This window comes from Diabrotica undecimpunctata, chromosome 4 (genome assembly GCF_040954645.1).
Source record: "Diabrotica undecimpunctata isolate CICGRU chromosome 4, icDiaUnde3, whole genome shotgun sequence".
Taxonomy (NCBI): Eukaryota; Metazoa; Arthropoda; class Insecta; order Coleoptera; family Chrysomelidae; genus Diabrotica; species Diabrotica undecimpunctata.
This window is the reverse complement of record NC_092806.1, coordinates 154,985,047-155,012,314: the sequence shown is the minus strand read 5'-3', so window position 1 is coordinate 155,012,314 and position 27,268 is coordinate 154,985,047. Positions and strand designations below refer to the sequence as shown.

General features: G+C 35.4%; 1 protein-coding gene across 15 annotated transcripts in view; it reads right to left on the bottom strand.

The window, feature by feature from the left end:
* The window catches only part of Msp300 (Muscle-specific protein 300 kDa), a 477,430-nt gene that overhangs the window by 91,137 nt on the left and 359,025 nt on the right, over nt 1–27,268 (bottom strand). For 10 of the 15 annotated variants that reach the window (XM_072530648.1, XM_072530657.1, XM_072530658.1 and 7 more), the window contains one exon: nt 728–22,951. The exons of 1 other annotated variant lie outside the window; for it this stretch is intronic. In XM_072530648.1, coding sequence (XP_072386749.1) covers nt 728–22,951 — 22,224 coding nt within the window. 4 more of the 15 variants (XM_072530655.1, XM_072530656.1, XM_072530645.1 and 1 more) reach the window with 3 other exon arrangements.

Genomic DNA, 27,268 nt, shown 5'->3' with positions numbered 1-27,268 from the left:
CTCTCCAAATGTATCGGCTTATAATCCAACATATCTCACCCATTCTATAATCCAACATTTTTCCTACTTGCTAAGTACAAACTCCATATCCCAGTGTTGTAACTAGCCAAAGTATTTAATAGAGCGACTGCAGGAAGTAGTCGGTCGTCTTCTACCCCGCAGTAACAGGTCTAGACATTTTTAACTGTCTAATAACAGTATAATATACCATAATTATCATGACTATACTATTAGTTACTACCTGACGTTTCGTCTGTAACTGTGGCAGACATTATCAAAGGCAATACGAGAGCGGTTTTAATCTCATCTCGTTTTTATCACTCACTGCTGACCTTCCTCGAGTATCAGCGCTATTCGTCGATTGCTCCAAAACAATATTGAAACTTTCGGTGTGTCCAATACCGATTTGCACCAACCAACAATTCTAGCGTTCAGATAACTTCTACAAACAGCGCAAGTACTCATCAGAGTGATATAACTACACACAACGTACGCTTCAAACTGTATCGGAACTGATACTGTTTCTAAAAAAAATTCACCTTGTAAGTACACATATTCTTTTCTATAAGCCCCAAATAAAAGCAAAATATTTACACATGTATTTAATACACTATCCAATAAATAAAATTAGTAAGCAAAACAGATTCAGAAACACGAAAATAACTAGGTTAATGAGAGACAAGCACAAAGTCTGGAACCCAACACAGACAACACAATGAAATTTCACCTTTTTGAGATGTCTGTCATCGCCGGATCCACCTAGAGTCGTCGACTTCGTTGGCTGCATGTGAGGCCCTAAAGAGGAGGTATCGGGTAGGGGTTCAGTGGCACCGACCGAAGTTACTACAGTATTACTGTCGATTAAAGGTTCCGGAGGTAAGTAAGTACTTTGTTCTTTCCAGCCAGCTATACCGCCGGGTAAGCTGTACATCATATATTCAGAGTTGGGTAGTGTTCTACCGAAAGATTCTCCGGATTGATTACGAGGCGAGCTTCTACCGCTAGAACCGTCAGAACCACCGTCGTCGTCTGGTGGGCCACTTGGTAAAACCACAGCGTCACCAGAACCTTGTTCTTTTCGTTGTATCGCTAACTCCAATTGCCAATTTTCTTCGGCTTCATCATATATTTTCTTTGTTAGCCAAAAACCATCGTCTATTAATAAATTATTTATAAGCGTATTTAAAGAGTCTGATTCTAAAGGTTGGGGGCCTACAATTTCTTCATCTACGTCCTGAGACTGACTAGATTTTCCAGTGATCTTACTAACTACAGTTGTCACTAATGATTTTATAAATCCAGGTTTTTTAGATTCCTCAGACTCAAACTTGGACTTCTTTCCTTTCTTTTTGGGTGATTTCGAAGGTGTTGATTGAGCAGACATAAACGTATCATTCGATTCAATGGTTTTATTTTGTTGTAAATAAGCTTCATCATATTTCACGGCATCATCTAAAAATTCTTTAACTACTTTCCTAGACGTGTCAATTGTTTCTTTCAAAACAGACTGATCGTATAACTTAGCATCTTCTAAAAATTGTTGAACTACTCGTTTATTCAACTCATTGTGATCCACAACTTCTTCACCAACACAAATTTCAACTTTAAACAATTCAGATTCTTGTTGTGGTGTCAGTTCTTCTTCTTTTTTACCGCTAGAGGTGACATAAAGTTGTTCTTCTGTTCTTTCAGTTACTTTAGGCGTTTCTGTAGTAGTAATTGTTACTTCACGAACAATTTCAGTATTAATATCACTTTCACTTGAGCTAGGAGTTACTTCCGATTGCAAAACTTGTTTTGGTTCACTTGAGCTAGGAGTAACCTCAGATTGCACAACTTGTTCTGTTACATTAAAGTTGGAAGTAACCTCAGACTGTATCACTTGTTCTGTTGCACTTGAGCTCGGAGTAATCTCAGATTGTACAAGTTGTACTATTTGAGTAGGATCTTTCTTCTTTTTGTTTTTCTTAGATTTCTTTGATGGAGATTCAGCATGAACTTCTTTAACACTTTCCGGCAATACTATGGTTTTCTCATCTGTAACAGCTTCAACTTCAACCTCAGTCTCTTTAATTGCTTCAGTTTTAACAGCCTCAATGACTTCCTCAGTGTCGATTTTGATTGGTTCTTCAATATTTTTGATTACATTAGTATCAGGTTCTACTTCCACAATACCTTTCTTCTTTTTGTTTTTCTTAGATTTCTTTGGCACAGATTCCATCAATTTTTCATTATCGTTTTCTGAATACACATGTTTATCATCTTGGGATAGATCAGTCTGAACCAAAATTTCTTCAGTTATCTTAACTGGATCTTCAATATCTTTAAGTAATGTAATTTCAGTTTTCTGTTCAACTTCTGGTCTTAAAGTATCTTTCTTTGGTTCTATATGTTCTTCTCTAACGATATCTGAGTATGTAAGTTTTCGAACCTCTTGTGATTTATCCTCAGTAGTTATTTGTTCTTGAGGTTCAACTGATCGTATTATTTCAATTTTTTGCAATTTGGTTGATTCTTCTATGATGGTACATTTTTCATCTGATTCAACTGAGACCAAACCAATATCAGATTGTGTATCGTCTTTTGTCTGAGTATCATTTTTCTTCTTTTTGCTTTTCTTAGATTTTTTCGATTGAGTTTCGGTTGGTACCTCGTTGTTACTCTTCAATAGTTCAGTCGTAACCTCAGCCTCTTTGATAGCTTCGGTCTGATCAACTTGTATAAATTCAACAGAAACTGCGTCCTCTTTATCTTCCTGAACTTTGGTTGGGACTTCAATATTTACAGATTCAGGTTCTAAATCTTGTTCTGTTTGTACTGTATCCTTCTTCTTTTTGTTCTTCTTAGATTTCTTTGAGGGCGATGCTATCGGTACCTCTACAACGTTTTCTGGTGAGTCTTGGGGTAATTCAAGCTTAACATCAGCTTCTTCCGTTCCTTTGGGTTCAACTGCTTGAATAATTTCAACTGTAACTGTCTCTGTTTTATCTTCTTGGACTGTAATTGGTATTTCAGTCTTTTCAATCTGTTCAGACACAGGATCTACATCTTGTTGTGTATGTACCGTATCCTTCTGTTTGTTCTTCTTGGATTTCTTTGATGGCGATGATGGCGGTACCTCGTCAACGTTTTCTGGCGAGTCTTGAGTTAAGTCAGTCTTAACATCAGCATCTTCAGTTACTTTAGGTTCAACTGCTTCAACAATATCGACTGTAACTGTCTCTTCTTTATCTTCTTGAACGGTAATTGGTACAGATACAGGTTTTATATCTTGTTCTGCTTGTAAGGTATCCTTCTTTTTGTTCTTCTTAGCTTTCTTCGAAAGCGATGCTATCGGTACATCGACAACATTTTCTGGTGTTTCTTTAGAAGGTTCAGCTTTAATTTCAGGTTCTTCTGTTTCTACAGTTTGAACTGATTGAACGATTTCAACTGTTACACACACTTCTTTATTTTCTACGTCCCTGCCAGGTGTTTCAATATTTACAGACTCAGGTTCTGCTTGTTGTATGATATCTTTCTTCTTTTTGCCTTTTTTAGATTTCTTTGATTCGACAGGCTCTTCTGTGATACTTGTTGGCGTGTCTTTAGGAAGTTCAGTTTTTTCTTGGTCTTTCGGTTGTATTGTTTGGATAGCTTCAACTGTAATAACACTATCTTCTTCGGCTCTAAATGGTGTGTCAGTTTTTTTCAATATATGTTCTATATTTGATGGGGACTGGCTTGGAATTTGTTTAACACTTTCTGAATATAGAAGTTTTTGCTCATCTTTAGATGGTACAATTTTTTCTGCTTCTATTGATTTCAAAGGTTCAATAAGTATCTCTGAAACATTTTCAATAGGTTTAGTTTTTTGATGATCTTTATCCTCAATCGCTTTGATTTCTGAAGTTTTAAGTTGATCAGAATCTGATGATTTCTCCACTTCTAAAATCTCTTTTGTCTCCTTAATTATTTTTATAGTCTCTGGAATAGTGGAGTCTACAATTGTCTCAACCAATTGTACGTTTTCAAAATTACTTTCTTTAGTTTCTTTTTTAATAAATTCTATATTAATGTCTTCTTTACTATCGGCATTAGATTGAACTTCTGTAGTTATTGTATATTCTGTTATACCTGTTATTATTACTTGATTATTTAAAGCTGATTTAGAATTTGGCTCAACAGATTTCTCTACTTGTTGAATATCTACAGGTTGAACGATATCAACAGACTGTACTTGATCTTGTTTTTCGGAAGTTACTGGAATTTGTTTATCACCATCAACTTGTGTTTCAACTTCATCTTTATTTGTTTCGACAAATTGTTTTTCGATGGTATATATGTTGGCTTCCAATTCTATAGAAGAATCTGGTTGTTTTTCTAATTTTACCGTTTCTCCCTTTGATGGCCAAACTTTATTAACTGTCTCAGTTACTTCTACTACAGTAGTTTCTTGTATTTGATCACTAGGTTCTGGTATTACTAACGACTCATCAATAGTGAATGGTTCTTGATCTCCAGATATTTTAGGAGAATCTTGTGCAACTGTTTTATGTTTCTTGGTTTTCTTTTTCTTACTTTTCGCTTCTGTTGTATGTAGTTCTTGCATTGTGGGCGGTTCAACTACTTTTTCTGGAACTATCTCTTGTGTACCTTCTTCAACTGTTGAATCAGTAATGCTTTCAACGGTTTGGGGTTTATTCTCTATAGAACTAATAACTTGGGTATACTGAATATATTCAGGAGTAACTTCTTCTATGTGAGATTTCACAACTGATGCATAGGTTCTACTAGGAGACCTTGATTTAACTTCAAGTTGTTCGTCAGATTGAACAGTAACTATAGCTGGTAATACACGTGGTGAATGCTCAATAGTTTCAGGCAATTCTGGTTCTTTATGAGCCTTTTGACGTTTGGATTTAGACCGATTCCTTGGCTTTTTGGTAGACTCTGTACATTCAATTTGATCTTCAGGTTTAACCTGTGTAGGTTCATCTTTTTCAGGAGTATTTGTATCTCTTGGTTCTGGTTCAATAATGACAGGTATTACTTCCGGTATATCACTAAGTTCTCGTTCTTCTATTACAACCCAAGAACTATCGATGACATGATCATTTTCCTTTAATATAGCCGATCTTTCTTCTTCAATAAATGTACTGATTTCGATATTATCTCTTTGAGAAATCTTCTTTGGTTCTTTTATTTTAGGTAAAAATTCTTTCGATTCGACTACTTCTTCTTGATCTACTGGTTTGGCTTCAGGGGAGTCATCTCTTGGCACGTATTGAATTTTACTAGTATCTATTTCACTAAAGGCTCTTGGGTGTGGTGAGGATTCTCTACTTCTTCCAGTTTTAGCAACATCTGCGTAAGTTAGGTGATGGAAACTAGTTTTAATGTGAATTTGATCAGCAGAAATATTTACAGGCTCTTGAAGCTCAGGCTTGGTGCTATATATCGATATATCTTCAGCAGGTAAAATTTCTTGTTTTGGTTCATCGGTTGGATAATGTGTTCTTGACCTTTTTCTACATTTTTTAGATTTCTTTTCAACTTCTAGATGTTCAATTAAGTCAGGCTTCTTTTCTTCTTGTTTAACTGGTTCAATATGTTCAATTTTGTCTTCTTCGGGTTTTTCTTTAGGAGTTTTGGATCTTTTTCTAGACTTTCTTGACTTCTGTTCAACTTTTAATTGTTTGTCTATATCTGCTTTAATTTCTGTGGGTACAGTTGGCTCTACTAGTGCGGGTTCTTCGATGGTAGTGATATCTTTGTGTAAGGATTCTGTCACTTCTAGGGAAGGTATTACTGTAGTTTTAATTTGGTGGGTTGCTAAAATTTTAGCATAAGAGGTATTAACAGACACATTATTTGATTCTTCAGCATCGTGTTTGGTATCTACTTCCTCTACTTTTTCAGACTTATCAATGATCTCTTGCTCGGCTTCAATCGTTGATTTGGGGGTTCTTGACCGTTTCCTAGATTTTCTAGTTTTCTTTTCAACCTCCAAATTATCTACTACTACATTAACCGATGTATCTTTTTCTGTAACTACAGGTTCTTCAACTTCTACAACTTTTGTAGTTTCTGAAGATACTGTTTCAATTATTGTAACTTCAGGTGTAGAACTTGGTTTTATGAGATGAGTTGCTAAAATTTTAGCATAGGATGAGACATTGTTATCAGTAGGACTTATTTGAGGTTGTTCGACAAGTTCAGTAGGCTTAATATCTTCTTGAACTATTTCTTGAATTTGGGGCTTATTCTCTTGAACTTCAATATTATGCTTTGGAGTTCTTGATCGTTTTCTTGACTTCCTAGATTTCTTCTCAATTGTTAAATGTTCATCAATATCGGACTTGATTTCTTCTTTATGAACTGGTTCTATTTTCTTAACTACTTCAGTTGTCACAGTAACTCTTTTAGGCGCTGTTTCAGTCAATTTAACTTCTGGTTTAGCAGGAGGTGATTTTTCATGTTGACTGGATAATATTTTAGCATACGAAATTGTAGTATTATTAGTAACCTGATCAGCCGTGTCAACATGTGTTTCTACTTCTTTTAATTTTACCGTATCTATCTTTTTAGGTACATCCAATTCAATATATCTTTCTGCTTCTATAAAGGCATTAATCTGAGCTGAAGGTGATTCCTGTCGCTGCTTCTTTGATACCTCAGTTAATAAAATTGTCTCTTCAGGTTCTTTTTCGTGGACTATGGTATCTTCAGATTTATGTATTTCGGTAGTTTCCTGTATTTCAACTTTTGCTGCATGACAAGCATCTACGATATCAATTTGTAAGTTCTGCGAATCGTCTGGAATTGTGAACATTGTCTTTGGTTTTTCTTCAACTTCCTTATTTTCAGTTGTCACTGGAGACTTGGATTTCTTTTTAGTCTTTTTCGATTTACCTTTACTTTCCAATTTTTCTACTGGGTCTTCAATAGAAGGATCTTTTTTGGGCTCTGATGATGTTTCGATGAAACTATCTTTTGTAGAGGTTATAAGTTTATCGTCTACTTTTATAGACGTTTCAGAATGTTTATCGTTTGGTTTGATACCTGGTGATACAAGTATTTTTGCGTAAGTCAGAACACTAGGGTGTTGTGCATTATTGTCGAATATTTCGTCTGTTTTAATAGGTTCCACAAAGGTTTCTTTGGTTTCAGTAACTATAGTTTTTACTACCTCTATCGATTCCGGAGAAGATTCTGCAGGAGCTTTTGGTTGTCTTTGTCGAGACCTTGATCTCGATCTTGATCTGGACCTTTTGCCCTTTTTGGTAACAACTTCCATAAAACCTTCAGTGTCTGTTGTAATTGCAGGCTTATCGAATACTTCTTGTTTGAAGGGTTCGTCTAGGTCCGTTATTTTGATTTCCACTTTTTGTGTACTGGTATCTTTAATGGTCGTGGGAGAATCTTCTCGTTTTGATTTAACTGGCGGATTTGTAGCTACGATATCCGCGTATGTCTTATCTCCACCTAAATTTTCCCATTTATTTAGAGGTTTAATTTCGACTGGAGCCGTAGGTATAATTTCAACTGGACCTGTAGGTATAATTTCAACTCTTTGTTCTAAGTTTGTACTAATAGTTTCTGTCCACGGTTGAGAACTAATAATATCTCTAATTTTGTCAACTTTTAGTTCTGAAACCACATCTCTAGGAAGCAAGCTTTCTTCCATTCTTTGTTGCTCTAATCTCTCTTCATTTCGTTTCTTATCCTCGTTATCCTCAAGTATATCAGTCACCCATTTCGTAGTATGAGCAGGAGGTAAGTTGTACGTAGACTCGTATTGATCGAACATCGTCGAATCGCTTTTACCTCCCTCCCAACTTAGTTCTTCTTCTTCTTCATAAACTTGAGTATAGTCTTTTGTATCGGGAACAGTTATTTGCGATCGTGAGCTGGGTATAAATTCTGCAGCATCTGGATTTAGACTGTAGGAGGATTTAGACTGGTAAAGTTCTGATTTAGGAACAAATTCTGTTATATTGTCCACTATAGCCTCAAATTGTGAATGTGCTCGTACTAATTGAGGAACTACATCAGTTTCCTCCGATTCTACAAATGGTTCTTCAGAAGAAACTATATTATCCTTAACTTTAGGTGACTGTTCAATATCTTTCGCTGGGTCTATTAGAATTGTATCTACTTCCGGTTCTTTTGAGGAAACTAAAATTGTTGATTCTTCTGTTTTTATTACAGAATCAGTAACCTGAGAAGTAACTTGTTCATTCTCAATAAATTTAATATTAATATTTGTTTCCTCTGTTGGTTCTACTTGGAAGGCAACATCTACAGATTCTTCATCTTGAACAATTTCAGTATTTATCAAGGTTTCTACTATTTTAGGTATCTTTACTTCTGTAAGAGTATCAGTATCAACTTTCACAATATTTTTGTATTCCGTTTGCAAAGAGATGTCTGTGGGTTCTACTGCAACTTTGGTCTGAACTTGCTTTTCCACAGGAATGTCTACAGATTCTAATACTCTAACATTTTCTATGCCAGTCTCAACAACGGTTTTAGTAGTTTCTACTAGGTCATGTTTATCACTTAATTCTGTTAGGAACTTAGTATCAACTTCCACTCCATTCTCATCTTCTTTTTTCAGAGGAATATCTACAGGTTTTACTTCAGTTTCTTTTAGTGTTATTTTGTTTTGTAGCTCAGAGTAAATTTCATCAGGGGTGTGTTCCATATTTTTCAAATCTACCTCTTGAACAATTGTCGTGATTTCAGATTCTTTGATTACGACTTCTTTTTGTTCAGTTGTTGGTTTCGTTTCTACAACATTTTCCTCAACCGCAAGTGTCTCAGATATGATCTTATCTTCTTGTGCTTTTCGTTCATACCATGCGATTTCAGCTTGAAGCAGCTGACTTAGGTCATACTTCGAGCTATCTTCTAGTTCTAGAACTGGCTTGCTTTCTGCTTTTGCGGTAATTTCACTAGGTTCCTTATCAGTAATTTGTTTAGATAGTACCTCATAATATTTGGTTTCTTCATTGCGCATTCCGATCACGTCATAGCGGTAAACAGTTTCGTCAACAGTAATTTTAAGATCAGACACCGATGGTTCTTTAATAATGTTTGTTTCTACTACTTCAACAACTTCAGATGGTTTTGGTTTTTCCTGTTTTGTTACATATTCTCCCTCTATTTTGTTTTGCTGAATGACGTCATGTTTATCGGTTGCAAATTTATCCAGAACTAATGAATTCTCTATATTTACAGTTGGCATTGCTTCGACTTTTTCTACATTTGAAGAGTCTTCTTTTTCTTCCGGTACAATTTCTTCACTTTCTACGTTTGATGTTTCTTCTTTTGTAATTAAAGCTTTTTGTTTGTTTATTACATATTCTGCTTCTAGTTTGTTTTGACAGATTATATCGTATTTCATAATAGTAAATTGATCTAAAGTCAGGAAATCTTCCAAATGTCTTGTATCAGCAGTTTCTTGATCTATCTCTGGTACTTTAGCTTCTTCTTTTTCTAGTATATAAGTCGCTTCTGCCTTATTTTGACCAACTACATCGTACACTACTGTTGTGAATGTGTCTGCAGCTAAATTATTCTCCAATTTTACTGTAGGTGTATCTATTTCTTCAAGAGTTAAGTCAATACAGATGTGTTCAGTTGGGATTTCTTGTAATGTGTCTTCGTTGGTTTGATCTCCATCTTGTTTTTTATTTAGCAATGTTGTTACAGACTTCTCTACTTCTATAAATGTGGAATTAATATCAAGACCATCCGCTGTTTCTTGATTTGTGCTCTGATCTTTTTTAAGATCAGTCTTATGCTGAATTTCTGAAAGTGTTACAGTATCACTTGGTGGCACTGTTTGACTTTCATCTTCGTCAGAAAACTCAATATGCTCATCTAATATATCAATAAACAAAGTACTGGACTTATCAATAGGTAAACCTTTGTATTCCTGTTTCTTTACTACAATCGGTTGTTTTTCTACTTCCGTTTGAACGATTGAGGTGGTTTCAGTAATTACGAATGTATCTTTTTTATTATCTTGATCGCTATGTGTGGATATTTCTGTGTTCAAAAAGTCGTCAACCACAACTTTTTCGGTCTTTACAGTCGGTTCTTCAGAAATATTTTCTTTTTCGCTTACAACTGGGCATTCCTCATCCGAAAAGACCATAGGTTCGTCTAATACGTCCATAAACAGATTGGTAGATTCGTCGATGGGCAATCCTTTGTATTCCTGTTTCTTTACTACAATCGGTTCTTTTTCTACTTCAGTTTGGAGGATTGAGGTGGTTTCAGTAATAACGAATGTATCTTTTTTACCTTGATCGATATGCGTGGATATTTCTGTGTTCAAAAAGTCGTCAACCACAACTTTTTCGGTCTTTACAGTCGGTTCTTCAGAAATATTTTCTTTTTCGCTTACAACGGGGCATTCTTCATCCGAAAAGACCATAGGTTCGTCTAATACGTCCATAAATAGATTGGTAGACTCGTCGATAGGCAAACCTTTGTATTCCTGTTTCTTTACTACAACCGGTTCTTTTTCTACTTCCGTTTGAACGATTGATGTGGTTTCAGTAATTACAAACGTATCTTTTTTATTATCTTCATCGCTATGAGTGGATATTTCTGTGCTCAAAAAGTCGTCAACTACAACTTTGTCGGGCTTTATAGTTGGTTCTTCAGAAATATTTTCTTTTTCGTTTACAACGGGGAATTCTTCATCCGAAAATACCATAGGTTCGTCTAAAACGTCCATAAATAGATTGGTAGATTCGTCGATAGGCAAACCTTTATATTCCTGTTTCTTTACTACAACCGGTTCTTTTTCTACTTCCGTTTGAACGATTGAGGTGGTTTCAGTAATTACGAATGTATCTTTTTTATTATCTTCATCGCTATGCGTGGATATTTCTGTGCTCAAAAAGTCGTCAACCACAACTTTGTCGGTCTTTACAGTCGGTTCTTCAGAAATATTTTCTTTTTCGCTTACAACGGGGCATTCTTCATCCGAAAAGACCATAGGTTCGTCTAATACATCCATAAATAGATTGGTAGACTCGTCGATAGGCAAACCTTTGTATTCCTGTTTCTTTACTACAACCGGTTCTTTTTCTACTTCCGTTTGAACGATTGATGTGGTTTCAGTAATTACGAATGTATCTTTTTTATTATCTTGATCGCTATGCGTGGATATTTCTGTGTTCAAAAAGTCGTCAACCACAACTTTTTCGGTCTTTACAGTCGGTTTTTCAGAAATATTTTCTTTTTCGCTTACAACGGGGCATTCCTCATCTGAAAAGACCATTGGTTCGTCTAATACGTCCATGAAAAGATTGGTAGATTCGTCAATAGGCAAACCTTTGTATTCTTTCTTTTCTACGGTTACTTCAAGATCAACATTCTTGGAAATGTCTTCCTCCTTTGGAATTACATCAACTATTTCAGTTTCACGAGTATCTTCATCTTCAGAAAATGCAATTGGCTGATCTAATACATCAACGAATAGAGTGGTAGATTGGTCGATTGGTAGTCCCTTATACTCGACCTTCTCAATAAGAGTTTCTTCCTTCTTCGGCTTTGGTATATTTATTTCTAATTTTTCTGGGATTACTTCAGTGTTTTTCAAAGTTTCAGACTTTTCTACATCTAAAAATTCTTGTGTTACAGATTTTTGTTGTGATACCAGAATATAGTCACCATATTCACTAGATGTTGTAGTTACTTCTGTAACTTGGACATCTGCTTTCTCAGTTGTTTTCTCATCGAGATTTTTTAGTTCGGTAATTTCTTTCTTTTCCACAGTTATTACTTCCTCAGTACATTTAGGGACCTCGCTTTCTTTGTTTTCTGTAACAAGTGGTTCTTCTTCATCTGAAAATACCATAGGTTCATCTAAAATGTCCATAAAGAGGTTTGTGGATTCGTCAACAGGTAAACCTTTATACTCAGTTTTTGTTGATTTTATTTCAGCAATTTGAGTGTCTTTTAAATCTGTAGAAGTTTCAGTTGAAAGTTTATCTTCCTTTGGTTTTGCATCTTTTATAATATGAGGTTCTTTTTCGCCCTGCTCTGGTATTAGTTTAGATGAGGAGTCCTCTTCATCTGAGAGAATAATAGGTTCATCTAATAAATCCATGAAAAGAGTAGATGTTTCATCTACAGGAAGACCTTTATATTCTACTTTTACTGAACTCATTTCTTGGGTTTGTATTTCTGGTGTCTTTTGAATACTCTCAGTAATTGCTAGTTCAGTAGTCTCTGTTACTAGTGGTTTACTGATTTTTGGTTGAACTTTCAAAGGTTCGTCTAGATTTAAAGATTTTTCTTCATCAAGAAATACTGTCACAACGTCGGTTATTTTTGGTTGTTCAACTATTTCAAATGGTTCAAGAATTGGTTTTTTACTGATTTCTTGTTCTTCATCAGATAAAATAATTGGTTCGTCCAAAATGTCGATGAAGAGATTTGTAGACTCATCAATAGGAAGACCTTTGTAATCTTTTTTAACTTTTGCGGATTCTAAAATATCGGTATCAGATTTCGTAATAGTTGTTTCGGTTTTAACAGACTCAATTTCTTTTTCTACGATTGTTCTTGGTTCTTCGATATTGGTATTAATAAGTACAACTAAATCTGGCGACTTTTCTAAGCTTTCTGTTTTAGTAAGTTCATTCTTTTCTATCGTTTCTTGTTTTTTGCCGACAGTAATTACTGTTTCCGTAGTAACTGATTCTGTGACAATTATATCTGCTGAATCTTTTTGTCCAACAACTTTTAGCTCTTCTGGTTTTGTTTCTACAACTTCTTGTTGATGCTTTTTGTTTTTCTTCTTTTTCTTTTTATGAGTAACGTCTTGTTTTTCAATATCATCAACGCCCTCTGGTTTAGCTACTGGTTCTATTATAGTTTCAGTCTCTGTATCTGATATGTGTTTTATTTCTTCTGTGACTGTAAATGCTGGTTTATGAATTTCTTCAGCTACATGCTTTTTCTTGTGTTTTTTCTTCTTGTGTTTCTTTTCATCTGGATGTGACTCACTGGCATCCGAAAGAACTGTAGTTTCCTTTGAAGGTTCCAGAATATATTCTGGCACAGATTTAGGTTTGACTTCAACAGGTTCGAGATACTGAGGTTTTGGTTCTAAGTTTGAACTTACGATACTAGCCCAAGAAGGTTTATTTGTTAAAATCACTGATTCTTCTTTAGTTTTATCAGAGACTTCCGTTTCTTTTGCTTCTTGTACTGTCTGAACTTCCTCAACGATTTGTTCTTCTGGTACAGATACTTGAGGATGTTTCTTTTTATGTTTTCTCTTCTTTGGTTTTTTCATTTCAGAAGTAGTACTGTCCTCTGAGTCCGGATATTGAACATTTTCTTTAACATGCTCTAATGCTGTTTCTTCATCGACTTTCTTTTCTTCTGTCACTGTTTGTGTTTCAGTAACATTTGCCTTAACTATCGTAGCATAGGAAACACCTATTTCCTGAACATTTGTTGTGTCGATGAATTCAATCGGTTTATGAACAACCTGAGGTTCTTGTTTATCAAGAGTTTCTTCCACTATAGCTATCTTTTTCTTTTGTTTTTTCCTCCTTGGTTTAGCACTAAAATCTAAGCTTTCTAAATCTTTATTCACTTTAATTGTCTGCTCTATATTACTGTCTAACATTACTTTTTCTGTTGTCGGTTTTTGTTCTTCTATTTGTACTGCAGAAGTAGGTTTAATTTCATTCGAAACAACTTCTATTGGTAGTTCTTGTTCTACCTCTTCAACTATTTCAGTTCTGTTCACTTGTTCTTCTATTTCATTCGATATATCTGTTGATACGACAGTCTCAGTTATTGTTTTTACTTCTTGTGTAATTGCCTGAGGTATTTTTCCTTCAATTACCGTTTTGGGTGTTTCACTCTTAGATATTTCTGTGGGTACTGTTTTTTCGTGTTTAGTTTGTTTGTTCTTTGATTCCATAGGTTCTTGTTTATTAGGAGTTTCTTCCACTATAGCTATTTTTTTCTTCTGTTTTTTCCTCCTTGGTTTAGCACTAAAATCTAAACTTTCTGAATCTTCATCCACTTTAATTGTCTGTTCTACATTAAGATCTAACACTGCTTTTTCTGTTATCGGTTTTTGTTCTTCTATTTGTACAGCAGAAGTAGGTTTAATTTCAGTTGCAACAACTTCTATTGGCAGTTCTTGTTCTACCTCTTTCACTAATTCAGACGTTCCTTTATCATAAGATTTATCTGTTAATGTAACGGTCTCGGTTATTGTTTTAATTTCTTGTGTAAGTGGTTCAAGTGTTTCAGGTTCATTTTCTTCTACCCCTTTAAGTAATTCAGTTCTGTTCACTTGTTCTTCTATTTCATTAGATATATCTGTTGATATAATAGTCTCAGTTATAGTTTTTACTTCTTGTGAAATTGCCTGAGGTGTTTTTTCTTTTATTACTTCATTCTTAGATATTTCTATGGGTACTGCATCTTCGTGTTTAGCCTGCTTATTCTTTGATTTCTTTTTAGGTTTAGGCCCATCTTGGAACGCTGGTTTTTCACTAACAGTAACTGTTTCTTCAGGAACAGATTTAATTTCTATAGTTTTCTGTTTTTTAGACTTCTCTTTGTGAATCGTTTTGGGTTGTTCAACTGGTATTTCAATTTTATCTGGCACATCTTCTAGTTCGTCAGTTGTTTTTGGAATTTCTGGCAGTAATGAATTGTTTATTTCTTCTGTAATAAAAGTTGCATTCACATTAATCTTTACCTTATGTTCTTGTACTTTTGCAGGTATTTGCTCCTGAAGAGAACCGATATCTTCAGGTTTCTGATCATGTTTAGGCTTTTTAGATTTTTTCTTTTTGGATTTTTTATCTTCTACTGATTCAGTAATTTCTTGTTGTAGTGTATCGATACTAATATGGTCAGTATTAAAGTTTTCTGAGACTGTAGTATTATGAATAACTTCAAAGGTTTGTACGATTTCATCAATATGCTTTTCTTCACATCCTTTGTCTTTTTCTTCTCGTTCTACCGCAGAAACAAAAACGAATTCTTCGGCACTCTCAGAATCATCATCTGGTGTCAAAGCTTGTGTTTCTTCTATGCAAGGATGTTGCTCTTCAATATTTATTATTTGAGGAGTTTCTTCAAATGTTACAGATTTTCTTTTCTTATCTTTCTTCTTTTTCTTTTTAGCTTCAACTTTTTCATTCTTAGAAACAGTTACTTCCTTTTCTTTCTCGTTCTTGTTCTTGGAAACAGTTTCTGTAATCTCTTTTTGAACTTCTTGTTGATACTTTTGTATTGTTTCAGTTTTAAGAGTAGTAAGAATATCTTGTAAATCGTCTTGTGGTTTCTCTACAATTTTGATGGTTTGAGGAGCACTTGTAGTTACTGTTGCTTCTAGATAAGATATTTCTGGCAAAGGTTTCTCTGGTGACATTGGTATCGAAGGTAGATTCTGGAAATAATCTTTCTCAACCTTTATAAAGACACTTGATGAATCAAGTTCTGGGATTTTATCAGAAACTTCTGCCTCTTTGCTTTCAATACTGTTTTCCGTAGTTGGTTCTTCAACTATCAATTCTTGTTCTTTAATTTGAACTGTAGTTACAGGTTTTTTACTAATTGGCTTGTCAGTTTCTTGAATTGTCTCGCTTGTAATAGTTGTCTCCTGTGTTGTTTTATCTGAGTTTGCTTTTTCGCTAATTACAGTAGATTCAGTTACAGTGGTAGTTATTGTTGACCAAGTGGAATGGGGTTTTACTTTTCTATCAGGTATACTAGATAAGTCAGGCTTGTACTTGGATAATGTTTCTTGCTTAAGCTGTAAAAGAATATCTTCAGTGTTTTGAGATGGTTCTGTTATATCTAATACCTGTTGTTCAGCAGACGTAATGTTTGCTTCTACTACATCACTATCTTTTAATTCTTGAATTATAAAATCGTCAACTGCACTTTCAGTTCTGAGAGTATCTTGTATGTGTTTCTTTTCTGTTTCGCCCAATTCGGAAATTGTAACAATGTCTGAACTATCAGCTTCTTCGATATCTCTCTCAACTAATTCTTCATCTGAAATAAAAACAGTTTCTGTTTTACTTACAGTTACATCTTGTAAAATGTCATGTGACTCACTAGGTTTCTGGATTTTTTGGTCTTCTATTAATGTAGCAGATACTTTTTTAGACTGTCTGGAATCCAAAACTTCCATTATATTTTCGAAAGTTGTAATTTCGGTTTCAATAACTGAATCTGTTCTTGACAGTGACGGTTCAATCTGTTCAATAATGTCAGGGGATTTTATGTCAGTTGTGTCTAACAGTGCGTCCAAAGGTAACGCCTGGCGTTTTTTATTGGTACGAATATTGTCGTCATTATCTTCAGTTTTTTCTTTATTCTCTTTCTCTTCTCTTGCTTTCCTAATAGCTTTTTGACTTGGCCGTTCTTTAACCGATCCAAATATTACTTGTTCAATTTCAATATCATAGTTTTCACTAGTTTCTTTTGTCACTTTTTCTACATTATCTGTTATTTGTTGACGTTCTTCTACTTTTTGAACAATTTTTTCTTCTTCGGTTCTAGTTAACAGTTGTTCTTCCACAGAAGTTTCTTGTAGTACTGCATCGATTGTATCTTTCGTTTCTTCATTACACAATCCTTTTTCAATATGATGTATTTCTTCAACAACAGGTTCCCCAACAAACTCCATTTTTAGTGTTACAACCGGTTTCATTCTTACTTCTTCATGAGTAATAAATACGATTTTTGTGGTATCTTTTGGTTCACCAGTTAGTACAGTTTCTTTGATAACAACAGTACCTTGAGATTTATCATCTTCGTTTATCTGATGTGTAGATTTCTGTGAGTCTATAAATATTTGACTACTTGTTGTAGTTTTTACGGTCTTTTCTGTTTTAGACAGTTCTGTAACTTTTGTTACTGCGTTTGTTATGACAGATTCGATAAAATCAGACGAACCTTCTCTTAAATATTGTGTTATTAAGGCCTTTTCTTCGTCTTTATCTTTATTACCAACGCTTGTAGGAATCATGTCTTTATTGTGAAGTTTTTCATTTACTAAAAATGATTCTGTAGTTTGGGAAACAACTTTGTTTAAATTCGTTGTTGGTTCTTCAGTTTTTGTATTTTCAAGCCTTGTATCAGCTTCTAAAATAATATTTTCTTTATTTTCGTCAATTATGGATTGATCTTTTGGTTTTTGATCTTTTTCTAAGGAACTCAATGTCTCAATTTCAGTCAATGTGGTAGTTATAGTAGTCTGCAAATTTTCATCTGCTTTAATAACTTCAGGAACTTTGTCCTGTTTATTTTGCTGAGGTTTCTTCTTCTGTTTTTTATTTTTTGACTTTCTATCAGTTTCTACTACAGCTATTTCAGTTGTTTTTAGTTCACTTGCAGGTAACACTTCTGTAACAACTGTTTGGGATTGATTAGCTTGAGTTTTTTCTGTTATGAAAGTAGAAAGTGCATTTATTTGATTACTTATTACGTTCAATGCATCTGTAGGTAAAGATTCTACTTTACGGTTTACTTCTAGAGTTTCATCAGTTTCAACAGGTTTCAACTCAATAATATTAGTTGTTGTTTTCAGCTCCAGTGGTTTTGTTATTTCCTCTTTAGTAGAAATTTCAGTTTTTTCATTAAATTCAGGTTTCTTTTTACCTTTTTTCTTTTTAGACTTCTTGTTAGGTTCATCCAAAGTACTTTGAACTTCTGAATCTTTAACGATCTCAGTCACTGAGTGAATTAATTCAGTAGTTTGTTCATCTTGTTTTACAATGTCTGCTTCATTAGTTTCATCGATAGATTCTACGACAAGCAAAGATTCAGTTACTTGTTCCTTGATAGAAGTTTTAGTTGCTTCATCAGCATCGATGTTATGTTTACTTTTATCTTTTTTCTTATGCGATTTCTTACTAGGTTTACTTATAGATGCTTCTACTTTAGTATCAGAAGATTTTAAATCAACAGATTCAGAGTTTGGAAGTATTTCTCCTTCAAGTGGAGATTCAACTATGGTATGGCTCTCCAGAATTTTCTGACTTTCTTGATCCCTAGTTTCTGCAACAGACTCATCTACAATTTCTTGGATATTTGTCGTCGAAGTTTCAATATTTTCAGCTTGTTTAACTTCATGTTGGTGGGTGACAATAGTAACTACCTCTAGCGATTCTGTTGTAGTAGGGGTATCGACTTCTAATTTATTTTTAACGTCATGTTCAGCTTTAGTCTTGACTGAAGGTGGTTCAATATGTTCTACCACTATAGGTTCTAAAGGAGTACTGTCTTTTTTAACAGTTTCCGCAGATTCTGTTACTGGAATAAATTCTGTTTCCTGTACTATGGTTGTCGTTTTTACTAGTATGTCTGGTTTCTTTTTATCCTTCTTCTTCTTAGATCTTTTAACAGGTTCGTCTTTGGTTTCCAAAACTTCCAAAGATTTATTAACAATACTAGTATCAAGAGATTTGGGTATCTCTAGGGATTCTGCTATTTGTTCTGTAGTGGAAGACTCAACTAATACTTCTTCCTTTTTATCTTCTTTGTTACACTTTGGTACAGATTTATCTAAAGTTTCCTGAACATCTAAGAGTTCTGGAAGTTGACTGTCGACGATGACTGTAGTTTGAACGACTTTTAGGTTCTCTGCTGCTTTTTCTGTAGTGGATGTATCAACAGGTACGTCTTTCTTTTTACTTTTTTTCTTGCTAGATGTTTCTACAGGTTTATCTAAAGTTTCCTGAGCATTTTCCAAGGTTTCTGCAGATTTGTTGTCGACAATAACGGTATCAACAGATTTTACACTTTCTGTGGATATTGTAATTTGTTCTGTAGTAGAAGTGTCAAATGGTAGGTCTTTCTTTTTATCTTTTTTCTTGTTAGATTTTTGTACAGGTTTATCTAAAGTTTTCTTAGCATCTTCCAAGATTTCTGCAGGTTTAATGTCAACAGTAACGGTATCAACAGGTTCTACAATTTCTGTGGATATTGTAAGTTGTTCTCTAGTATCAAATGGTACGTCTTTCTTTTTATCTTTTTTCTTGCTAGGTTTTTCTGCAGGTTTATCTAAAGTTTTCTGTGCATCTTCCAAGATTTCTGCAGATTTAATGTCGACAATAACTGTATCAACAGGTTCTACAATTTCTGTGGATATTGTAAGTTGTTCTGTAATATAAGTATCAACTGATACGTCTTCCTTTTTATCTTTTTTCTTGTTAGATTTTTGTACAGGTTTATCCAAAGTTTTCTGAGCACCTTCCAAAATGTCTGCAGGTTTAATGTCAACAGTAACGGTATCAACAGGTTTTACAATTTCTGTGGATATTGTAAGATGTTCTGTAGTAGAACTATCAACTGGTACGTCTTGCTTACTAGCTTTTTGTACAGGTTTATCTAAAGTTTTCTCATCATCTTCTAATATTTCTGGAGATTTACTATCAACAATAACAGTATAAACAGGTTTAACTGTTACTACGGATTCTGTTATTTGTTCTGTAGTGGAAATATTAAGTGGTACATCTTTGGGTTTTTGCACAGATAAAGTTCCTGGAGTACTCTCTAATATTTCTGGAGATTTACTATCAACAGTGACAATATCTACAGGTTTTAAAATTTCACTTATATGAGGCACCTTCTTATCTTTTTTCTTTTTAGATTTCTTAGTGGGTTCATTCAAGGTATCTTGTATTGTAGTATCTCTAGACGATCCTTGAGGTGCAATATCAGAATATTCGGTGGTTGTTTTGTCTTCAGATGTATGGTCAACTTTTCTTTCTGTAACACTCTTAGTAACTACATAGTTGTCTTCTACCTGAATCTCGGTGGTTATGAATTGTGTGGTTACATAATTTACATCGGATTGAAGATTTTGTTCACTGCCGACTTCAACAAGATCTAAATTACTATGTGTCTTTTCATTTTCGATGAATCTTTCAGAAACGACAGGTGTTTTCTTTGGTTTCTTGGTTTTAGTCTTCATAGTAGTTGGCGCATTTAAAGGCTCTTCCGTATAACTTGTATTGATTATTGTGTCTTTGGGTTGAGGTTGCTCAACTTCGGTTAAAATATCTACAGGTTCAACAGACTTTACCAACTGTGGCGTTTCTTGACTAGCGATTTCTTTCTCAGGCTCTTCGGTTTTTGGCTGAACCTTCTTATTCTTCTTTCTTTTAGGCTTAATTACTGGTTCTTCAACTTTATCTTCTGCTTTTTCTGTTACAGTTGTTTCCGTTACAGCTAATTCGGCTTCTTTTAAAGGCACTTCATGTTGATCAGTTTTTGTGTCTTGATCATGATGAGGTTTCTTGTGTTTCTTCTTCTTGGATTTTTTGTTGCTGCTATCTTCATCGGTAGGTTTGACTGATTCTGGTGATTCGGTACCAACTATTTGTTTTGTATCGATCTCGGTAATAGAAGATTCTGTAACTTTGGTGGCTTCAGTTAAATGAGATTTAGATACATTTATTTCTGTGGTTGTTTGGGAAGTAGTGGTTTCTAAAACAACGATTTCTTTCTTTGTTTTCACTGCTTCTGGTGATTGAGGCTGAGGTTTGTTTTTATGTTTCTTCGTTTTGGATTTCTCTGTGGGCTGATGTACATTTAATTTATCTGTTTCGCTGTTCGCTTTTTCTGATGGACTGATGTTAATATTTGGAGTCTCTTTAGGCTCAAGTGTTTTAGTTTGAATTTGTTCTTGATTTATAACTGCTTCTGGTGTCGCGTATTCTTGAAGCTGAGGTTTGTTTTTCTGTTTCTTCTTTTTACCCTTCTCTATGGGCTGATCTATATCTAATTCGTTGCTTGCTTTTTCTGATTCGATGAAAGCAGAACTACTAGTATCAATAGTTGAGGTCTGTTCAAGCTCAAGTATGCTAGTTTGGATTTGCTCTTGATTTATAAACTCTTCTGAGTGTTTTATTTGAGTTTTTGGCTTACTTGTTTTGGGTTTACGTTGGCGTTGTGGAGGATTATCATTTCTATCTTCTATTTCTTCGTCAGAGATGTGTCTAATAAACTCTTCAATAACAAAAGCAGCCTTATTTTCGTTCGGTCTGGGATGCTTTGGTTTTCGTTTGTGTTTGGATTTTTTGTCTTTTGTTACAATGCTTATATCTTCACTATCGTGCGATTCATCTACTGAGGATTTGTCAGTTGGTTCTAATTTAGACGTGGTGGTTATTTTGGTTTCTACGATTGTAATTTCTTTGTGTGGTTCTTTAACGGTTTTTGTTTTTGTTTTGGTAACAGTTATTTGTTTAGTATGTAACTCATCTAAAGGTTTAGTTTTCTTATACTTATTATTAGTCTTATGTATATCTATAATAGGAGAAACATCACTATCACTAAGTTTTAAGTCTTGTGTGGAGGAAATATCAGTTGCTTCTTGACCTCCTACACTGGTAGGCTCTCCATGGTAAGAAGGCAGCTGATCATGTTCGAAGGTTACTTCATTTAATGTTTCTGGATGTTGCTTATAAGCAACATTGAGGAATTTCTCTTCTTTAAGAGATCTATCCTTCAAAGATTTGCGCGTTTTGTGCTCCCTCGATTTAGACTTCGTATCTTCCGCATGCGTGGAATACCCAGGCAAGGGAGATTTTAGTCTGGGGGCTTGTCGAGCGTTCGAAGGTTGCACTGTTGCTATACTGGATGGCTGGAGAGATTTTCCGCTTAGTCCCTGAGACAAAATTTGAGCGTACGAGAAATGCGAACCAGTAACATCAGGTTGTGACGTTTGTGTTAGTGGTTCACGAGACACTTCTTCGACTTTTTCGTTATCTTCTATAGGCACTATATTTTCTACCACCATTGGTTCAGTTGGAGGAGGTACGACACTCGTAGGAATAGACTGACTAGAATAAGTTTCCTCCGAGTACCTCGTGTCCTCGTAAGCACCCTCTTCATAAGGAATATGATAAGTATTGGAACTTTGGTAAGTTTCTACACGCGTATTTAGAATTTGTTGATTTGAGGCCATTAAATTTACCATTTCTGGAGTAGGCTGCATGTAGTCCACAACAGGCACGTTCATATTTTGAGCGTAATATTGCTGCTCTAGTTGCGAAGGTGCAGAATACTCTTGTTGATGGTACTGAGTCCAGTCTTGGATAAAAGAAGGCACCGCATAATTATCTTCAGTTATATTGTTAAAGTTATCTTGTACATCAGGAACTTCGAACTCAAGTTCGGCTTGTGGTTCTACATCTACAGGTTTTTCAATGTGCGCAATGGCTTGCTTTTCTAATTCCTGATATACTTGTTTATTTCTTTCATCCTGAAGGTACATTTCTCTTTCTTCAGATGTTCTGAATTGGCCTCTTAAGATTTCGGCATAAGTGGTATTTCCTGGTGCCCACATAGGACTAGGAGATCTACCTCTTATCCTTTGTTGAACTGATAAATAACCAGATTCAGTATCATCAGAATGATCTACAGATTTATCTACTCTTTCTTCTATTAATTCTGTAACTACTATAGGTTCTGTTAATTCTGTTTTAACAATGGTGGTATGAGTTAAAGTAACAGAATGGTCAGGTTGAACTTTTGCTTTGTTTGGTAAATTTCTTGGCCTGGGTGAACGACTACGTCGTGCAGACTTTGGTTTATGTTGAATTTCGGGTTGTTTTGTAACTTCTGGTTCTAAAATTTGAGGAATATTTTCAAGGGGTGCTTTAATTTCACTTTTTACTTCCAGCTGAACAGGCGGTTCTACATCTTCTGGCTCAGGGAGAAGTACAGTTAGGTTTCTCTCCAAATGCATAGATTCGGTATCGTGTTTTTCGTAGGCGGGTGAAGCTGATCGACGTTCTTGCGATTTAGAGCGTCCGGCTGCGATATCAGCGTACGATACTCCGAGAAGGGAGTATTCGGGGTGGGGTTGTGTGGAGTAAGGATCCACTTGTTGGATTTTGGTGACGAGCGTGGAGATCTCCTGCCGGTTCGCTTCGATCCGCGCCTGTTTGTACAGCAACAATGCAAGAAATCAGTAACGCGCAGCACACAATAACAATAATATATATACACGCGTAAGAGAGTGGTGGCCAAGTCGCGCATCAAGATAAGGTTTCATGGTCTTGTCGGGAGATTTGGGAGGTAAGGATTTAGTGCTAAGTACCAAGCGGTTCTTGATCGGGCGTGCCCCTTTGCGCTATGACTTTCATTCGCTCGTTCCGAGCGCTTAATTTTCGTTGCAAAGTACGGGCTCGCTCTTTATGAACCTGCACGGGAATAGGTGTGGAAGGAATGCAGCGTAACGAACAAAAAAAGAAGAAACAAAAATGTACGTTGAAAAATAACCATACAGTAGACAAACATAAATAGTTATGATTGTGTTCGCTTTCTGGCTCACCCAAAAAATATAAAAAAATAAGCATGATATTAAGTGTGGTGTGTATGCATATGATGATCGTCCAAGGTAAAACCTAGATGCCTTTGAATAAGAAGAACCGATATGATTTAAAAACTATTGTATTAACTATGTTGTCCAATTATGTTAGTTTTACGAGAATAACTGTTATTTTACTACTTCAAACACATGCAAATAAAAGATACCTGTTTGTATAGCTTTCTACACCATTTTATTTCGAATTTCTTAATTTATGATAGTAACTTAGGTTCCAAATGAAGACACAAATATATTAAAATAGTTAATTAGGTCTGCACAAAAAAAACAGTGATATATTGTTTAAATTTATAAATTATAAGTTTTGTTTTTAATTTTACACTTAATAGAAAATAGCTATGATAGCTCTCACAGTACAATCAGCAGTTACATTAATTTTTTTTGCTTGCCTTATTATATATGAGTACAACGCCTACAGCAGCGTTGGAAGTCCTGCTGAATCTACCACCACTTCATATATTTATACAGGGCGAGGCCCGATCATAGCTGTGCTTTGTGCCCTCCAATTAAAATTGGCAGGACCCTGGTCTACCTGGCCTTTCGGCATACGACCATTAGCGCCTCCACTGCCCCTACGAGTCCGACACCAAAATGAAGGTGGCGCGTTGCATACGCATCGCAGGGGCTCCACCTCCCCCGTAGTACCTGTGTTGCGATTACCTTACCTATCCGTTATCCCCTCCCACTGGCGGACAGGTGACGCAGGCAGAGGAATTTCCACCTCGCACGTAGACAGGTCGCCGCCGAGGATCTCTCCTCTACCACTCTTAAATCTCCAGGCGGGCAGATTTATGGTGCTGACAACAGAAAGCTAATCGAGGAGCTAAAAGCCGATATTGTGATGGGGCAACCTAACGATGCAACAGCTACGATATATAGCTTTAACAATAAGTTTACAATTAATATACCAGGCAGGGGAAGAGTGCTTAGACCTGGAAGACCAGTAAGGTGTACTTATACAAGCTGCTGTTACCTGGTACACGAATGGCTCAAAAACATCGGAGGGAGTGGGAGCCGGCATAGTAGAGACAAATCAAGGAATACATTTGCTGGTAAGTCTATCTACGCTTTACAGTTTTCCAGGCGGACGGCAATCCGTCACTGCGTGGAAAAATAAGAAGGTAGGAAAGAACGTTCCGTTCAGTTGCTATCTTTACAGATAGTCAGGCAGCGCTTAAGGCACTCAATTCTGTAGAGGTCAATTCTAAGCTAGTATGGGATTGTGTGTGTGTGCCCTAAATAAACTACGAGACTGTAGCAAGGTTACGGTAGCCTGGTACCGGAGCACGAGGGTCATAACTTTCTGCGGCGTTGCAAAGACAGTTACAAGAACGGCTACAAGGAAGTGGATAGCTCACAAATCTCTGGAATAGTGGAAGAATTTACCAGGACAAAGAGATTATCAGATGAAGACCTGTGAAGAAGAAACAACCGAGCACATTCTATGTCAGTGTGACAGTCTGGCAAATGTGGGGTTCTTTGCATTAGGAGAAGAAAATCCACCGGCAAATAGCTACATGGAAGGTACAGTCTCGAAGCTACTAGACTTTATAAAAAGGGTCAGGCTAGAGAATGTTATCTAGGACTAGAGAACCACAATAGATCTGAAAGGGTCGCTAATAGGCAAAAGTCCCCCAAATATCTGCTGATCGCGGCAACAATGTAAGCCTTTTGCGCATATCCGTTTAAATACCTTCTGTGTAGTCTATAATAAGCTTAGTCTTACAATATCGTCGTGACTCTTACAATGTTTGCATCGTAGTAACAATTGTTTTGTAAACGTGTAGATTTAGTAGACCAGGTATTTCGCATTATGGTGTTTTTTCTTGTTACGGGTTGCGGATTGTGTATTGGTAAACAATAAGGTATTTGACAGCATTTGTAACAAAATACAAGCCTTGCTTCGTTCTGAAGATCAAGATTTATATTTATAAGACCGAGAGACTTGATGGGAAGACTACATATGTTATAGATGACCCAGAGGAAGATATCGACTATGTAATTTAGCAGCGCGAATCTTCTAGCGATGAAGAATCGATTTCAGATCCTGAACTTTTCGAGTTGAAAGCCTCGTGTGAATCACAACAATCCAGAACCGACTCTTTACAAGCAGAAGTTAATCATGTGAACATATTCAAATGAAAAGTGGGTTTTAGTGACAGGGGCGGAACCTCCGAGAAACACAAGGACCCGAAGACATAATATCAGAGGATTATCAGATCTAACAGCTTTAAACAGGGTTCTTTTCTACAGATTTTTTGGGTCGCCCAATATTAAGAACTACGATGCATTTAAAAAAGGTTATTCCAGGCTAATTAAAATAGGGGCATTGGTACAATACCTACTCTGTGGCTTTTCTAATAACATAACCTTGTGAAGAACCTTGAGAAGAACTGTGCTCCATGCACCACACAAAAGTCAATAAATTGGAAAAACCGGAAATAATTTAATACTATAAAAGCACACATTCAGTGGTTGACAGACAGACAGACATTTCAGACACGAAATGTGCCAATTATAAGTGGATAGCACATAATAAGGCGTTGGCCATATTTTATACACTCCTAAACACAAAGTTAATAAGTTACATCCTTTGTGTTACAAGAACAATGAATTACTTTCTCGTTTTAAATTTGTAAAAAAATTGGCCTTTGAACTACTTCGCCTCATCTGAGACAAATACTGGAAATAAATCTTTGAGACCTAAGGAAGAATATAGAAATATTTTTGGGAATTCCGTATTACCCATAACTCACTTCTGTTTTATCTAGAAGTATGTATGTATATTCATTCCCATTTGTATGTATTCAGTGATGTCTATTATTTTTTTAAAAGCAAAATACCTATCAATTCATTCAAATTCAAACTACTGACTGTACTGACAGCATTTACCTAACATGTGCAATAAAACACTGCAGTATTTTAATGAATGTTAGAATTTTTTAATGTCTTTTTAAGTAATGTTTGTACTGCAACGTTTCTTTTAACAACAGAAACTGAAGACTTTTTGGCAGATTTCACAACTTACCTGCTTAAATAGAAACGTCAAAAAAGTCAGAAGTTTTAATAAAGATATATAAAAAATTAGTGCGAAATACAAACCAAGAACATGATACAATGCATCTCCTATCACGTATTAAATAAGGCTTTTAATGTTTGACTCTCTTCCATTTTATTTTTTTATGTTTCTCAAAAATACGCATTACTTTTTTATCTGTTAGTTGTCGGTACAGAAAGTTCGCTGTGTATCTTTAAATTTATAGTTTTGAATAAATTTACAAGTACATATACGTGTTGAATGTAAGAAAAATATGTAACAAATAATGAAGAAGAATTACAGTATAATAGACCAGCATTTCTATGCGTGATCGTCTTAGTAAGACTCAAAGATCTACTCTCCTGGGTGCATACACAAAACCCAGGGTGCATACACAAATCCAGGCAATTAAAAAAGTCTGGAAAGTACACCCTGTACTAATCAATCATTAATTAAACTATCAATGTGTCAACAAATGAAGAGTAAATAAAAAAATTAAAATATCTGTAACGCAGACAACGCAATATATAGTCCAATATGAACAGTACTCCGTAACAAAATACTTCGACGCTCCCACCACTCCGACGTCACAATCTTCATAAAACGCTGACTGGGCGCAAACTAAAGGCTGATATGAAATGAGACTGTGGGCGTGGCTTGTAACGTCAAACTGGGAGTGATAGGGATGTCCAAGGCAGCTGGTCCAAAGATTAATGTTTTCTGTTCCAGAGTGAAGAATAGTTGTAAAGATTACAGAAACTATAGACACAGATAATTGAAAAAGTCTGGAAAGCTCATTCTGACCCTGTGCTATTCAATCATTAATTAAACCA